This window comes from Trachurus trachurus (genome assembly GCF_905171665.1).
Source record: "Trachurus trachurus genome assembly, chromosome: 7".
NCBI classification, from domain to species: domain Eukaryota; kingdom Metazoa; phylum Chordata; class Actinopteri; order Carangiformes; family Carangidae; genus Trachurus; species Trachurus trachurus.
In genome coordinates this window covers 27,890,634-27,908,167 of record NC_139901.1, presented here as the reverse complement: position 1 = coordinate 27,908,167, position 17,534 = coordinate 27,890,634, and the positions used below count along the sequence as shown (strand labels likewise).

General features: G+C 45.0%; 1 protein-coding gene across 1 annotated transcript in view; it reads left to right on the top strand.

Moving 5' to 3' along the window:
- Positions 1 to 17,534, top strand: part of plxna2 (plexin A2) — a gene marked incomplete at both ends in the record, with an annotated part of 185,588 nt that overhangs the window by 43,515 nt on the left and 124,539 nt on the right. Inside the window, one exon of the mRNA XM_083976069.1 lies at positions 15,869 to 16,003. Within this exon, the coding sequence (XP_083832195.1) occupies positions 15,869 to 16,003 (135 nt within the window). The remainder of the gene's footprint in view (positions 1 to 15,868; positions 16,004 to 17,534) is intronic.

Sequence of the window (17,534 nt, the reverse complement as noted above, 5' to 3'; positions counted from 1 at the left end):
AGACTTCCCTCTTCAGGTCCATCCACAGATTTTCTCTCTCAGGACTCTCAAGGACGTTCACCTTTCTGTCCCATTGTGCTTTTAGTGGTGTGTTTAGGATCGTTGTCGCGTTAGGAGGTGAACGACCTGCCCATCTTCAGCTGTCTAGCAGAGGGACACAGGTTTTTCTCAACGCGCAGCAGCGGTTTAGCATGTATTTACCTCTAAAACAACTCTGTCTGGTAACGTTCTGTTATTATCTCATAGCGTGGTGAATGTGCAGGTCACAACTTGTCCACCAGAGCGTTTTGGAGTTGTTGGATTGTGTATTTGATGAGTTTGATGAGGGAAACAAGCAATTCCATGAGCCTCCGTAGCGTAGCTCTGAGCCGCTCACGGCTCTGCTCCGCCGTTCTAAAAATAGCTTGCACCGACAAATAAAGGTGACAAACCTACTCCTAAGACTATAGGGATTATGGCAATGGGCCAGTTTGCCAAAATGTTGAACTATCTCTTTAAACAAGACAAGAGTGTTGCACTTTTTGCAGAAAAGGTTCAACAAAAGGTGAAGGTCTTGTCTGGGTGTGATGACTTTCTGTAGGCTTTGTGTACGAGCATGCGCCCGTCTGATGCATGCACTCGTGATGCCGGCGGTAAATGTCGTAAATGCGCGTATAGAAACTCTGAGAACCATAAGACGTAATTCAGTGTTTCCTCATTAACACATGAATGAATCAAGGCCTTGTTTACTGCCCTCACATAGAACAAATATGCCTGAAAGTCATTAGTGTGTTTTATGTGCAGACAGCACAGTTACACATACTTCACTGTGTCGTCTAGACTCCTTCAGCCCGGCTTGGCTGGATTCTTTATGTACAGTTTTTTTTTTTTCTTTAATTCAATTAGCAATTTGCTTTTTCATGTGCACAACCTTCATAGACATTTCATTCTGAACACATTGATCTCATTGGCTGGATAATTAGGCCGCACACAAAGACGTATACAAACACATTTGCATTAATATGCGTGCTATATAGCATCATCTAGACAGCGATGCGGTAATAAAACAAATCTAATAAAGGCTTTCGCATCTGATTATTGTATTTTGAAGCATGTTGAATATTCAGTTACACAGGTTACATTATTTAAGAGGCGGTTTCATCACCCGAACACACGCAGGCTGTTTTCTTTAATGATGCTTCCATAACAGATCGGGGAAATATTTAATTTCAGTGCCACCACTCGGTAATATGAGTGGAATTAGTAAGGTGGAGTATGCATGTATTAAATTAGTGTGTGTATAGTCAGATCTTCCAGGGTGGATTCAGTCTTCCTTCTTCTTGAGATCAAATTATGTAACGAGATGGAAAAGATGAAGAGTTGCCTTTTGTTTCAGCATAGGAAACAGACTGTGTGCGTGTGGCCTGTGGAGTGTTGCTGTTGTATTCGCACCAAAAAAAAGTCTGTTAACCTACGGAGACTGAACCGGAGCCGTGACCCGACGTCGTGTCCTGTTTTCAGTGCCCGAGGCTGTTTGTGCAGGAATCCAGTCGTTTCCTGGAGAGTTGGAGTTACAACCCAAAAAATAAAAATCATCTGAATAACATGTTCTAACTCTTAAAGGGATAGTTTAACATTTTGGTTTTCAAGGCAAAAGCAGAGACTGCTTGCCGAAAAACTGTCCCCTGAAGGCAACACGCATCAGCGGTTTTGCATGAATTTACCTCTAAAACAACTCTGTCTGGTAACGTTGTGTTATTATCTCATAGCGTGGTGAATGTACAGGTCACAACTTGTCCACCAGAGCGTTTTGGAGTTGTTGGATTGTGTATTTGATGAGTTTGATGAGGGAAACCGAGAAATCCCATGAGCCTCCGTAGCGTAGCTCTGAGCAGCTCACGGCTCTGCTCCACCGTTCTAAAAACATCTTGCACCGACAAATAAAGGTAACGAACCTACTACTAAGACTAAAGGGATTATGGTGATGGGCCAATTTGCCAAAATGTTGAACTATCCCTTTAACCAGTTCATCCTGAGCCAAGGACGAGGCTGAACAATAGAGATGACATAATAGTTTTTCTTTCTTTTTTATACACACACATGGTTGCACATACACACACACACACACACACACACACATACAATCGCTGGACATGGACACGCACTTTCGGTTGATTCCCTGCTGATCCTGTGCCCAAGGGGAGAGAGGTTACCATGGTAACCCTTGTCCGGCACAGGGGTTTTTGGCCTGCTTTTCTTGTGAGCACGTTGAATGGGGTCAGACAATCCAAACACACACACACACACACACACACTCACTCAGCCCCCCCAACTCATCAGTAGCATCACTGTCTCTCTGCAAACAACTGATTGGATAAACCGCTGTCCCTCGTAGTTCATCCTACTTTTGTTACTCCCCCCTCCCTCCCTTCATCCCCTCCTCCTCCTCCTCCTCCTCCTCCTCCTCCTCCCCCATTACTTTTTTTTCTGTTGGCCAGTAGAGGTCAAAGGTTTGCCGTGCGGTGTCTCATCCCACCCCTCGCCTTTTGTGTCAACCTACAGGAGGAGCTCTAATTATGGGAGCTGCTGGGAACTCGGTGGGTCAGAGCTAACAGGAGGTGAAAGGTTGTGACATCAGTCTCTATGGAGATTCGTGTGGCATGGGATGGATTCATGGCGCTGGTCCGTGAAGTCGTGTGAAGAAGAAAATGTTGAACCTTCTCACCTGAGCGTGATGTGCACTGCAGCTTCTTTATCTGATCTGATTCTGTTTCTATTATATCGTTCATCTTTGTTCCGATTGATTGAGTTCATTACACATGATAAACTCAGAGGTGTGTACTGTAGATGTGTGTGTGTGTGTGTGAGGAAAATCCCCGCTGTGCACACGGTTGTAGTGTGTGCGTGATGAGCAGCAGTGATGGGGATTATGTGGAATCAGTAGCGTGCATAGAGAAGATATAATAATTTATGGTAAATGAGTGTCAGTAACAGTAAAACCCAAATCCAACCAATGCCAAAATAACTCAGAGAGTAGGGTTCACACATGCAGTGTAAAAATACCACAGCAGCGACTATCGACTGATCAAGGATGATGATGCCAGAAATAAACTAAAGTATGGATCCTGCAGATTACCATCTCCTCAGTGGGATCTTCCTCTTCCCTTTTATCTCTGTATATATCCATGTTACTGTTTCTTTGAGCTTCTGCTCCGTGTTGGCTTCATTGCATCACATAGTTTCAGCTGCAACAATCCCTGAGATGTCCAATCAGATTCAGCTCTGATGACTGTGGGAAGGCCACGACTGAACTTCACTGAACTCTCCAGCAGTCTGACGTGACTTTTGCTCTGTGACGTGGTGCATTATGGGTGTAAACTGCAGTCGTGCACATGCTCAGATCAGCTGTGGCACCGCACCGCAGCTCAGTTCGTTCTGTTTTTGACACCGTTCTGCTGTGTGTGAACTCAAGAAACTGTGAAGAAAAACGGGTGAAAATCCCAGGAGATCAGTCAGAGAGTCAGAAATACTCAAAGCAGCCCAAGTCATTCAGGTCACATTTTAACCCTTTCTGGGGTTTGATGAGCTCTCGACCTGCTTCTGCACCATTTAATTCATTTTACTTGAAGCGATAGTTCAACATTTTATTGCCATAGTTTTAGGAGTAGGTTCATGAAGGCTTTAATTGTCGGTGCAAGCTGTTTTTTGGCAGGGCAGAGACGCAAGCTGCTCAGCTAATGCAACAGAGGCGCAGGGTACTTTCCCTCATGAATCCTTGTAACCTGCACATTCACCACACTATGAAATAATCCTTTAACATTACGAGACAGAGTTGTTTTTGAGGTGAATGCAGCCGGAACTACATTCCAGACACAGCTGCTGGGCGGAGTGATTTCAAAAACGGAAGTAGTTCCGAGTATTTGCATCATATATACTGTACGTTATTATTTCATAGCCTGGCTAATGTGCAGGTCATAACATGGATTGTGCATTTGATGAGTTTTGAGGGAAAGGTGCAAAGTACGGCTTTGTGAGCAGCTCGCGTCTCTGCACCGCCGTTCTAAAAATAGCTTGCACCGACAATTAACGGTAATGAACCTACTGCTAAGACTATAGGGGTTATGGCAATAAGCGAATTTGCCAAAATGTTGAACTGTCCCTTTAACATTGTGAGGCAGCTGCATTTTCCACAAGAGTAGACTATAGAGAAAGCAACTACGGACAGTGTTTAAAACTCCTCAGGCTGCAGTGTCTTGTTGTGTTTTGTCTCCTGATAATATGACAGACAGATTATTCATCCAATCACCTGCTCAGTTTCCAGTGAAGCCGTCCCCAGATGGCTCGGCCATAACAAACCATCTGGCACGTCAGGTTAACGTTGTCCTGTCGCCCAGTGATTGGCTGGCTGGATGGATGGTTACATGAATAAACAGGTGCACATGTGTCCCTAATAAAACGAGTGTGTATCTATCTATATCTTCATCTTCATCTCCTCCTCCTCTTCCTCCTTCTCTTCATGTCCTTGGCTTCTCCCCGGGCTCCTTCACTCCCGTGTCTCATTACACGCCACACGCTCGTCTGTAATAGGTCCGGCTCGCGTTAATGTGGCCTTGATGAAGACTTCACAGGCGCTATAGCAACATTATACATTCATCAATAGCATGCTCGCTCACCTATAGGGAGGCTGTTGAAGCCCACACACACATCACAGGTGTAAAAGGCCGGGCTTGATTGAAGTGCTTTTATTTTCTCATTTACCGCTCGGATCCCGCTGGCTATAATTTCCCCTGTATCTCACTTCTACCTGCCAATCTTGTCCCACATTTAAATCTCACAAATCCGGTGGGAGAAATTGAAACAATTTCCAGCTAATTTGCCCCTCACCTGAGCCTCCTCTCTGATACTTTCTTTTTTTTTCTTCTTCTTTTTTTTGATTCACACATCTTTGTGATCTACTTTGAAAATACGCCGAGGGAGAAAACAGGCGGTGTGATATTTTTCCTCTGGTTCAGACTGTTTGACATTTCTGTAATAACTTTTGTCTAACCATCAGCGCGTCGGCTGTGTGTGCGTGCTCGTGTGTAATGGTTGCCTGATTGCTTTGTCCCTTGCTTATTTACTCACATAAAATAAGCATAGCTTCTCTTTCTTCTCTCTTCTCGAACACATGCATCACAGCAGCGAGAGCTTCACCTTTGAAACATCATTTTTCCCTGGAGAGACGGCGCCGTTATTAGAAGTCAGGCTTTTGTGAAGAGGTATTTGTTATTTGTGCGCTGATAACACAGGATTGTTAGGCTCGTGATTTGGAGGTGTGTGTAATTGTCAAAGCATGCATTTTATCCTGGGGATCATGCATTGTGATGCTGCTGCTTGTATAGAAGACCTCGATAGGACTAAATAGTTGTCATCACCAGGGGCGAGGTGCGAATGCTGCAGCGGCGCCACAGCGTTGACTCCGTCTTCTCACCTCCACCTTTAACACTCTGCCAATTTTCATTCCTACTCTTCATGACACCCTACTTTTCCTTTCTTTTTTTTTCTTTCTAAATCCGCCTCATCCTCTTCACTGTGAGATCTCTCTGTTCCTTTAGTCTGTCACTACATAGAAACCAAGGTGTTCTCATTTTAAAACGGCGTTTGGAGACAAAAAGTCTCTTTCCAGGTTACATCAACCTTCAGATACATCCAGCACAAAGCAACTTTACAAAACCCGGACAAATGTAACATATTAAAATCGTATTTACCACGCTCGTCTTTCTAATTCGTTCCTGACCTGGTGGTTTGTACTTGACATCAAACTGCTCTGCCACAAAAATAGGAATGTACAAGTAAATAATAATCTTATGTTGGCAGAATAAGTGTCAGGTTGTTCAGAGTTCAGTTTTATCTTCTTCAAACTGGAACACAGCTCTGTGACTGTGGATCTTGTTAAAGGGATAGTGCAACATTTTAGCAAATTGGCCCATTACCATAATCCCTATAGTCTTAGCAGTGGGTTCGTTACCTTTAATTGTCGGTGCAAGCTATTTTTAGAACGGCAGAGCAGAGTCGCGAGCTGCTCAGAGCTACACTACGGAGGCTCATGGGATTTCTTGGTTTCCCTCCTTTGCACATTTCGTAGTATTGTCTGATGGTTTGCAGGGGAGTTCCCCGACCAGAAGCTGATGTTATTTCTGGGGCCTTGGCACGGGAAAAGTTTGGGAACCCCAGAACATTCGACAACAAAAACAGTTTTGTATTAAAAAGCAGAACTTAGCTGCATCTGCTCAGCAAAGACAAGAAGCTGAAAACAGTGTTGACATTTGGTTTCACATTCACCGCTTGTAGTTGAGGTGGAAAAGACCCGAACAGAAACAGATCCAGACGTCTCTCTACTATACTGGACTCTGAAGGAGAAGAGACTAAGCTCTGAGCTACAGCGTGTTATTATGGGCTGTCTCTGTCTTCAGTCAGGTCAGCTAATAAAGGAAATTACTATGGTGTCAGCTATTTAGTCTCTGTACACAAACCATTCCTCTCGGTGCTGGAGTACAAACAGTGGCTTCTCCGCTCTGGTGACCCCCCCTCCTCTTCCCCTCTTCTCCCTCCTCTCCCTTCATTCTTGAGGGCTAAAGTAGAAAATCCCTCCCCACCACCACCGCCACCACATCCCTCGGTTTCTGCTCTCTCTGAACCTCCTTGGCCTGCGTCCATCGCCGGCGCGCTGGCCGCGGTTCAGTGTTTTAATGCCGGGGCTAAATATAGGCCTCGCATTGTGCCGCGGTGCCTAATATGTGTGTTTGGGCTGATTAGAGTCAAGGCCTGATCTCATCCCCGCCGCAGACCCCCTTAATGCATGCCGCTGGGCTCTGGTTTCTATTTGGACTCGGAGGGCAAACAGAGGTGGGGGGGGGTGAAAAGTGCTGATATAATCATGTTTAGGGTTGTGAGTTATGTGACCGGGAGAGACGGCGGTATTACGGAGCTGAATGAGTCTCGGACGGAGCCATTACACATACACAGCTGTCGTTAGAAACACTTTAATGGGATGTTCGGTTTTCCATATTCGCCGACAATCGATGTTAATAAAGAAACTTATTGTATTATTTGAACGGTTGTCGACTCGGACGTGATGCGTTCAGGGCTGCGGTGAGTCTCTGCTGTCCAAACGGATGAGGGAGGGTTAACTGCTTCGTATGAGGAGGAGGAGGAGGAGGAGGAGGAGGAGGAGGAGGAGGAGGAGGAGGAGGAGGAGGAGGAGGAGGAGGAGGATCAATAGGCTTTATGGTGCTTGGCCAAAAAAATATGAAGTAATTGCTGCGTGTATTGACTAAAGCTCAGGTCATTCTAGCAGATATACTGTAGTGCCACCATCAGAGCAGGTTAGGGAGAGAATTACACGTGTGAGGGGTCTGTTTCTCTCATTTTCCCCCCTCCCTCCCTCCTCTCCTGCGTCTGTATCCTCTTTCACTTTCTTTTTTTTTTCCTCACTCACCTTTCCCTCCAAACTTTTTTTTTTGTAACCCCTCACCTCCTCCTCTTCCCTTTTTTCTTCTCCTCCTCTGTCTCCCCTCATGTTCCTCCCCCTCCATCACCTCACAGAGACCTCTCCTCTCCAGCCTCCAGCGGTTTGTCCGATGGGAAGTGACACACAGCGCGTATAGGCAGGCGGGCTAACACGCGCCTTATGGGAGCTTATATTGTACAACAGGAGCAGGAACAAAAAAAGGGAGACGTCACACACACACACACACACACACACACACACACACACACTAACACACACGTATACACAGCACATTTCTACATGCCGCTCGCTACTGACACCAGAATTCTTCAGCCTGACACTGGTGATGGATTAGATGCGTTATCGAGGCGGAGAGAGGCTCCATGTTTTCTCCCAGTGCACTGAGAGAGAGAGAGAGAGAGAGAGAGAAAGAGGCAGAGAAAGAGAGAGAGAGAGAGAGAGAGAGAGAGAGAGAGAGAGACATACCATACGTACACAGTAGCTGGCGCCCATTCCACCTGAAGTAAAGAAATAAAACAGCAATCTGCTACATTTCAAACAGGGTTTTCAGGAGAGAAATCCGGATGATAGAGATACAGAGCCTGGTCGGTACACAGTGTTCCTCCAGCTGTCGAATACAGCCAGTTGATTGGTATCTATGTGCCTGTGTGTGTGTATGTGTGCATGTGTGTGTGTGTGTGTGTGGAAAAGAGAGAGAGAGAGAGAAAATGATCATGCATGTTCCTCCGTCAGCTCTGAAGCAGCGAGTACGGTGCGTTCAGGTCTCTGTACCTCAGGTGTTCTCATTTTAAAACGGCGTTTGGAAACAAAAGGTCTCTTTCCAGGTTACATCAACCTTCAAATACATCCAGCACAAAGCAACCTTACAAAACCCTCTCTGTCCAGACAAATGTAACATATTAATATCTTATTTACCACGCTCATCTTTCTTACTCATTCCTGACCTGGTGGTTTATACCTGACATCAAACTGCTCTGCTCAGCTTGTGCCACAAAAATGGGAATGCACTCTGGAAAACATTTTAGTAAATAATAATCTTATGATTGCAGAATAAGTGTCAGGCTGTACAGAGTTCAGTTTTATCTTCTTCAAACAGGAACACAGCTCTGTGACAGGGCCTTTCGATAGAAAACAAAATCAAATCAAATCACTTTATTTTCATTATGCAGTTTGGGGAGAAAAATAGCACAATGAGATAACCTCTGGACAGCCTCCAAACATACTGTACCTTACATGCACACACATACACACGAATAAGAAACCCGCAGCAGCAGCAACATTTCATCTCCTACGCTCTCACATGTTCACACACAAATAAATAAGACCATAAGATCATCAACAACAGCAGAAAATAGATCAATTGCACAACTTCAACATCATCCGTGCCTCTGTTCACTTATTACATGCAAAGAAACAAGGATGGATTAGTGTGTCGGACTTCTACTGTGTTGGTGATGAATCCCCTCCACCCCCACCACCTAGAGTGACTCATACCAACCAGTCCACTCACCCTGATGCGGCCCCAGAGGGAAATGACTCTTCATCCCAGAGGAAGAGTCATATACATCCATCTCCAGAGAGGAGGGAAGTGGGGAGGGGGGGGAGTGGATCTGTCAGCACACCTCACACCTCAGTGCCACCACCCTCCCGTCACTCTGACATGATGTCACACGATGTAGTCACCCTCACACCACCACGGCTATCGTATACACACACATGACATGCACAGAGGCTCATTACCAGAAGGTGTCGCAGCCGCCGCAGTGTCGAGTGTTTGAACATCCTGGTTTTGGTTTTGCCAAAAGCAAACGACAAAAGGACGAGCGACATACACTGTAGTATATGTGGACAGGGTTCCTACACATTTGAAATTTCCAAATTCCATACTTTTTCCCAACCCTAATTTCCAGACTTCTCGGTAAAAAAAATTCTAATAATTTGTGATATTTGAGTAAATAGATGTGTGCATTATATAAAAAAAGCATGTAATTAATCATTTGTTTTCATTATTCTGAATGTATAGTATATGCCATTATGTAACCAAATAATTTCCAGGAGATTGTAGCTAGGTACAATAGAAATAATGAACCCAAATAACTTCAGATAAGACCAAACCCAGATAAGTAAGATAAATATATTAGTTTCCATTTTCCATACATTTCCAGACTTGGACATACTTTTTTTTTCTCTTTCTTTTTTGTAAAAGCTAGACCTGCAATGCAAAAACCCAGTGTGGTGACATCAACCCCCCCTCCCACCTCCATCACAAAAAGCCTTTCACATCACGGCTGCCTCCTGACAAGCTTCACTGGCTCTTAAAACGCTGTCATCAATCTGTCACCTGTCATCTGGCCCAAGGTACCAACCGGCCTCCAGCATCAAATTGACGCCCATTAGGTGAAGCCGAGATTGGCCCCATCAGATGTATTGGATTTGATTGGATAAGGCTTATCATGGTCATTGTCAGATCCCTCTGACCTGTGTCTTTTTCAATCAGCACGACCACCAACCGCCCATTTTTCCTCAGCAGAGCCGCCGAAAGGGTCAGTGTATTGAGACAGAGCAGGAAGGAGTGTGGTGGCGATGGCGATGGCGTGCTGCCGTCGAATCTAATCCAGTGCGTGGGATCAGGCAGATAAAGGCTCTGCCTATCACTTCAACACCCAGGACTGTTGGACTGGATTAGCACAGATGCAGGAGATAGCTGCAAGATAGGTTACTCAGAGACTTCAACTTTCACTCGCCACTCCATTATCCCCTCCCTCTCTCCCTCTCCGTCCTCCTCTCCGTGACTTTTAACCACAATGCAACACAATCTCCCTAAAATCAACCTTCCATTATGCTATTCTTGCACAAGGTGTAGGTGGAAGCCCTACAATTTGACTTAATCCTGTCCCGGTTCAAGGTGTTAGCGCGGCTTGTGTTAGCGCGGCTTGTGCTACACGCTGCGGCTTTGGTAAAAGGTTCCCGTGCGTGGGCTGCAGAGTCAGGGCTGTGCCAGCTGAAAAAAAGGGAAACATGGTGGTGGTAAAATAAAATAATGCACAGCCTCGTGGATCTGTATTGGTGTTGGCAGCCACCTGTGCAAATTTGCAGTTCTTAGAAACACAGAAAAAAAGAAAATAAAGAAAAAAAAAACCTCCCAAGGCAAAAGGTTTGAAAATAGTTCTGAAAAAAAGCAGCTCTCAGGTAATAGTTAGCAGCTGTGGCCATTAGAGGAGAAACATTCTTTAGAAATTGAGTGGCTAATGTTGAACAAACACTCACAGAGCAAATCAGGAAATCAGCAAATCATCATCCTTCTCAATGTTCTCCTTGTAAAACATGTTTTTATTTGTTTTTTTTCTACCTTTTAAAATTCAATTTGAATGGTGGTGTTTTATTTTTATACAAGTGGAGGATTTTTTATTTTTTTTATTTTTTACAATTTGGTCATTTTGGTGCCTATAGAGAGACGCTCAGGCTCATGTTTGGCCCTGGTCTCTTATTTCCTGTATCTCTGAGCAGCAGCATCCACAATGTAGAGCAAAACACACATTTGATGCACTTTTACCCTGGATTTATTCAGCACTTTTCACTCAGCAAATTGCTTCACACAGACTTACACGGTTGGGGATCCAGCGTCTGGCACAGTGTTCAAAACCAGTGAGACCGAGTGAGAGAGGAAAAGAGAGGAAAGAGAAAGAAGGGAGAAGGGCAATTTGAATTGGAGTTTGGTCAATCTTCAAACGTTTTTTTCCAGGGTGCTTACATGGTCTGATCAAAAGCACCCCGCTGGCACGGGCCCTTGTAGCCACAAGGGGAGGCCTCTGATGCTGCTGCCATGGCTTCCCTGCTGGCCAAGCCCCCCCGCCACCGCCACGCCACCACCCACCCACCGCCACCATCACAACCTCCTCCCACCCGCTCATGCTTGACTGGCCGCTGTGACGTAAACCTCAACATTTAAAACACAAGTGCCTTTTGTGATTCATTTGTTTTTGCTGGATGAGGCAGCCTGGGAACTTTGCCCTCTCTAGTGCGAAGTGAAATATTATTATTCTTTACATTTGAGAGTGTATCTTCACCGCCAAAAGCAGATGTATGAACTGAAATAGACTACATAAACTATACTGAAATAGACATTATCATAATAATAGTGTTTATTCTGGCAACTTTAGAGTAAAGATGTAACATCTGCTTGAAGTTAGCACGAAAACCAACTCACTTTTGGACATTCTGAGTTTTTAATTATAACTAGTAAACCTGTATCTTTACAACATTAAAATACAATTGCCTAGATTTCAAATTGGACTTGAGTGTTAAATAAACAACTCAAATGCAACTAAAGGCACCGTCACATACACACAGCTGCACAGACATCATCTCCTCAGCTCATTTCCTCCTTAAATAAGTCCTCCAGTCTATTATCACTTAAGGTGGAACCATGTTTCTCTCAACAGGCAATGCCAAAATGTCAATCTGGTGCCACCTCCTTAATTTCTGAAGAGTGAGTTTGAAAAATGAGGGAAAAAAAGACACATTTAACTTTTTTAAATTAGCTAAACTCAAGATTCAATAAGAGTCTCTACAAACAATATGTGTCTGATTTGATTTAACGTGGGTAATTATGTAATGCACACATGCGGTCGCTCCCACTTTGTCACAACATTCGAAAAATATTTCTACATCCACGCTGCGCTGCAGAGCTGCACGCAGGAAAATATGGTCTGAAGTTATTTAAAAAGTGGTGAAAGTGGTTTGGATTTGAGAAAAAGAAAAAAAGAAAACGAAACTAAATATGGCAGCGCGGCGTGTGCTCCAGGATTCATAGCGAGCTGATTATAAGAAATCCTCCCACTCAGAGACGCCGGGGGGCGTTTTTTATTTTATTTTTTCGTTGCCGTTACTTCTCCGGGCGTCTGTGTGTCTTGTTTTGATTTGTTTGCACACGGAGGATGTCACATGTGAATATTAGGAGTGTGAGGCGGCTGCTGCTAACAGTAACAGGTGGGCTTCTTCCCCTCCAGCTCGTCGACGATATTAAGTCTGTGAATTGAAACTTCGCCTTTCAACACTAATGTTCAACACGGCTGTTTTCTTCTCCTTCTTTTTTTTTCACAAAATATTTAACTACAGAGTCCACAGAGCCCCCCGGGGTCCATGTGGAGTGTTTTTCACCACTCACACCCATCTTCACCTTTATATATATATCATACACCCCCCCCTTTCCTCACTTTTCTCAGTTGCAGCTCCTCGGCGCTGCTGATGGAGGGAGGTTAGCTAATGGCAGTGGTGTTGAAATAGGGAGGGAGGGAGGGAGGGGGGGAGGGAGGTGTGTGTGTGTGGGCTGCAGCTCTCCTGGGCTCCAGAGGTGGATGGGTCCTTGTAAAATAAAGGGGCAGTAATATTGTCAGAAGGGGGCTTTGGGGGTGGTATGAATCCAACCTGTTAGCAGCCTCTCTCATTCAGCCTGATAAATAATGCAGGTGTCAAATGGGGCAGAGAGGTGATGTGTTCAAGGACCGGAGAGAGGGAGAGATGGAGAGCCGGGGTAAAGGATGAAGTAAAACGATGCTGAGGAAATGGATGTTTTGGACCAGAGAGGTGGTGAGATACTGCGGGGGAGTTTGATGAAGGGATGGAGTTTTTGACAGAATTATTTTTGCTCTGGTAAAAAATAAAAAAAACCCACAGATTTCTCCTTTAACTCACTCAGACTTTTCATTTTTTTCTTCCTCGGTCTCATTCACCCTGCGAAGATCTCCACTAGTGTCAACACCACCCACCCACCTCACACACACATGCACATTTCTTCGCTTCCTTATAATGATGTGGGTGTGTTTGAGTCTGAATGTGTGTGTGTGTGTGTGTGTGTGAGAATGTAACACACGTTGCCAGATTTGCAGCTTCTCTAGAAAAGCATCTTCCTCATGTGAAAAGCAAGAAGTTGATTCTGGAGCCGTTGGATGTTGATTCAGTTTTCTGTACGTGAGATAGAAGTGTAAACACAGGAACAGAGGCAGTGTGTGTCTGTTTGTGTGTGTGACTAAATGTTACACACCTGCCTGCAGAGTAGATGTTTTGTTGTGGACACACTTTTAAGACACCACTCCCTGCATGCATTGCATTACAGTAGACAGGAAGTGCTCACCGATACTTCCAGGGTCACCGTTCAACAACTTAGCATTTTTCTCATAGACAATAATGGGAAAAGAAGCTGCTATAAAACTTACTGGATAATTTTTTTTGAGTGGCACAACCCACGCGAAACGACTCGTTTCACAACCAGAATTTGATCCATTCAGTCCGATTACGTTTGGAATGTCTAGAAGAGCCGCACGATTAATGCAAAAGTAAGCGTTCCGGTGGTTTTGGCTAACTTCTTGTCAGCCGATGGAGTTAGCAGTCCCCGCCCTCGTCCCTACGTCACCACATTCACGCACATCCCTTGGCTGCACACACAGAGAGGACCGCCCCTTTATGCCGTTCTCTCTCCTCATTGGATAAAGGTTGTAGGATACAAGGAAAGTTTTCTCCTCGGCTTACAGCTGAGCAGAGTGACTGACAGACCCGTGTTTCGGACCAAACACTCCTATAAGTGATTGCTGTCTGAAGATATAACTATTTAAGACTTATATTAACACAAATATTCCACTTACTTCTGCTTTAAATTGTTTTATTCCCATTCTAGTTAGCCGAGAGCTCAAGCAGAAGTTAGCCGGCTAGCTCGGCGTAGCACTAGCTTGGCTGAAGTCAGTGTGCCCACTTCCGGTTTCTGCCTGAATACAAATCCGAATCCTAATTTTTTTTTAGAAGCCCGAATCCGAATACAAATAGTGCACTGGCTGTACACCTCTATGTTATGTGTGTGTTTCATGTGAATTTGGCGGCCCCGGAGCAGCGGCGGGAGTCTGCGTGATAACAATCTGACTCAGATGAACTGCAGGCGTGCAGTGGGGGGGGTGGTTTGGGTTATCTGGTGATCCCCAGTGGCAGCCTGCTAGGACACATATCACAGCATGACAGACTGCTCCTGGGGTGGGGGGGGGGGCTGGTCTGGCCACGCACCAACATGCTTTATGGATGAGCATATTTTGCGGAGGTCTCCCTCCACGCTGCAGTGTCAGTAACCAGATGAAGACTGGCACCGCTTCCACTTCCTGCCTTCCTCCTCATCCTACATATGGTTTTCACATATGTCCGCTCTCTCTCTTTCTCTTTTTTTTTGCTTTCTTTCTTTCTTTCTTTCTCTCTGAGTTTGGATTAGCCAACCAAGGTCAAACGTAGGTCAGGCGTGGAAGAGGCTCAGCCACTCTGAGCTCTGCCTCTTCACTGTTGCCGCCTGCTGTCGTGTACTCGGCTAACCCTTCCAGCTTTGAAGGCAAAGCTCGAGGGGCTTTGTGTGAACTTGCATCACATTTCTCTTACTTGACAATCCAGCAGTTTGACACACATTCACACACACACACACACATACACACACATGTATGCATGCACAAAAGGCCTGTGTGTGCTTGTGTGTGCTTGTGTGTGCACAATTTGCCTACATCCCCTCCCACGCGCCCACTACATCTTCTTTTGACAGACATATGACCTTGACTTTCCCCTCTGTGATGTTTTATAGAGAGTCTGGCTGCTCTTTGATGCTGTCACCATGTGAATAGATAGATGAATGTTTGGGTGGAGGGGATGGACAGATGATAGAGCCATCAGCTTTCACGCGTGGAGGAGGGTCTAGTGACATGTGACATCACGGAGGCATCTCTCACGCCGCCGCGGCTTTGGGAAAACCCCAAGATTTACTGTCCTGGTTATATCAGCAACTGATGAATAAAGAAGAAAGCGGCGGCCCGGTCGGGTCAGAGGGGGTCACGTACCTCGTATAAGTCATTACAATGACTTTTCCCCCACTGTTTTTGTAGGAAGGTGGTCTTGGCCTGGAGTTCAAAAGCTGCTCAGTGGTAATACATCATTCATCAGCAAGAGAGAGCAAAGGAAAACAGAGCTAAGGTTTCACAAAGGTCTAATAATATCAGGAAAATAACTCTTAGCAGTTGTTGTAACCTCATCTTTCATGGCATCGCAGAGGGGCCTGACATTTACCTCATGTCGTATAATAACACGATGAGTGCCGCACATTCTCGGGGCAATTAAAGAGAAAGCCAGTAATCATCCTTCTGCTGTTTTCACTATTCGAACACAGAGCATCTCCCTCCACCGCCAATCTCGTAGAAGCCAAACGGAGAAGATGATAGATAGATGGTTTTGCTAAATATTATTTGACCCCTGTCTGTCATTCCTGTCAATCATTCTGCGTGTGTTTTTCTCTTCCCGCTGTCACACTGATATAAATAGTAAATCTCTGACCCGTTTCTGTGTGTTTTTTTCTTCTCTCAGATCCGTGTGGACGGGCCTCCCCACGGCGGCGTCCAGTACGAGACCATATCGGTCATCAAGGACGGCAGCCCCGTCCTGAGAGACATGGCCTTCTCCCTCGACCGCAACTACCTCTACGTCATGTCAGAGAGACAGGTAGGCGCTGGAAGGACGCACACACGAAAAAAAAGCTCATGTGGGAGAGGATATGGCATGTGTGTGTTTGTGTGTGTGTTGAAATGTCAGGAAAAGTGTGTGAATATGTTATAACCTTTATTTAACCAGGTTTGTCCCATTGAGATCCAAGATCTCTTTTGCAAGAGAGACCTGGCCAAGAATGGCAGCACATAAAGTTTCAACACAGTCACATTATAGACAAAGAAACAAACAAATAGAATACAAATAACAAGAATTTACAAGATTAGTCAAAACATTTGCACTCAAATAAAACATTTGCACTCCTGAAGCCTGGATGTAATGGAATTTATCATTGACTTGTCTTGAATACATTCAGAGATACCAGACTTTGGAGTTTGAGCTCTGACTGCAAGATGTTCCATGTACTCGGAGCAGAAAATCTAAAAGCTTTCTTCCCCATTGCTGTTCTCACCTTAGGAACAGTAAAATGACAAAAATCCTGAGAGCAGAGACTGTATACGCCCTATTATTCAAGATTAAAAGGGATGATAAATAAGATGTAATCATCTCAAGAATATAGCCTTGTAAATCAGCACATACCAATGGCCGAGCCGGCGCACATATAAAGATGGTCAGTTTACTTTATTGTATAAGACACAATGATGAGTTGGTGCTCTGAGGTTTATGACAAACTGTGGAGCTCTATGATACACACTATCCAGCATGTGGAGGCATTCATATATAACACATCACCGTAATCAATAATCGGAAGAAAGGTTGACTCCACCAGTATCTGTTTCACCCTAAAGGAAAAGCAAGACTTACTGTATTTCTAAAATAAAATCCAAGTAAAAGCTTCAGCTTCTTTACAGTATACTGAATATGTGCCTTAAAAGACAAGTGGTCATCAATCAAGAAGTAGATACAAGTTCAATTTGTTGACCATTTACTGGTGACAATGACAGACTGACTTGATCTTGCTGATTTAGAATGAGTGAAGAACATACGTTTTGTTTTACCAGCAGTTAGAATATGTGCTTGTGTGTGTGTGCGCTCCAGCAAGGCCTGAGATGGCCCACCTCTGAACATCACCCGCACCGCCACCCTCTGTTAGCTATAAATAACCTGGGTGGCACAGCAGGGGGACGCTGTGACAGCGTTTGATAATGAAGGAGAACAATGAGGGCAGGGAGAAGGAAAGAAATAGAGAGACACGGAGAAGACAAGGCACAAATGAGAGAGAGAGGGAGAGGAGAGAGTGAAAGATGAAGGGCACTCGCCGGCTGACTGAGGCAGAGGATGGGAGGAAGAGCGATGAGGGAAAGAGGAGCAGCTGGAGGAGTGAGTAAAAGAGAGACACTAAGAGAAAAAGAGAGGCAGACTGCAAGGTCATCCTTTCACACCTCTAATGAAGTGACACAGCAGCATCGCGGGGCAGGTGGGAGGAGGCCGAGAGCCATCAATGCAGCTGACACACCGAGTAGGCAGGAGTGGACGAGAGGGGTCAGACGAGGGGACGCAAGAGGCGATGGGGAGACGGACGATGAAA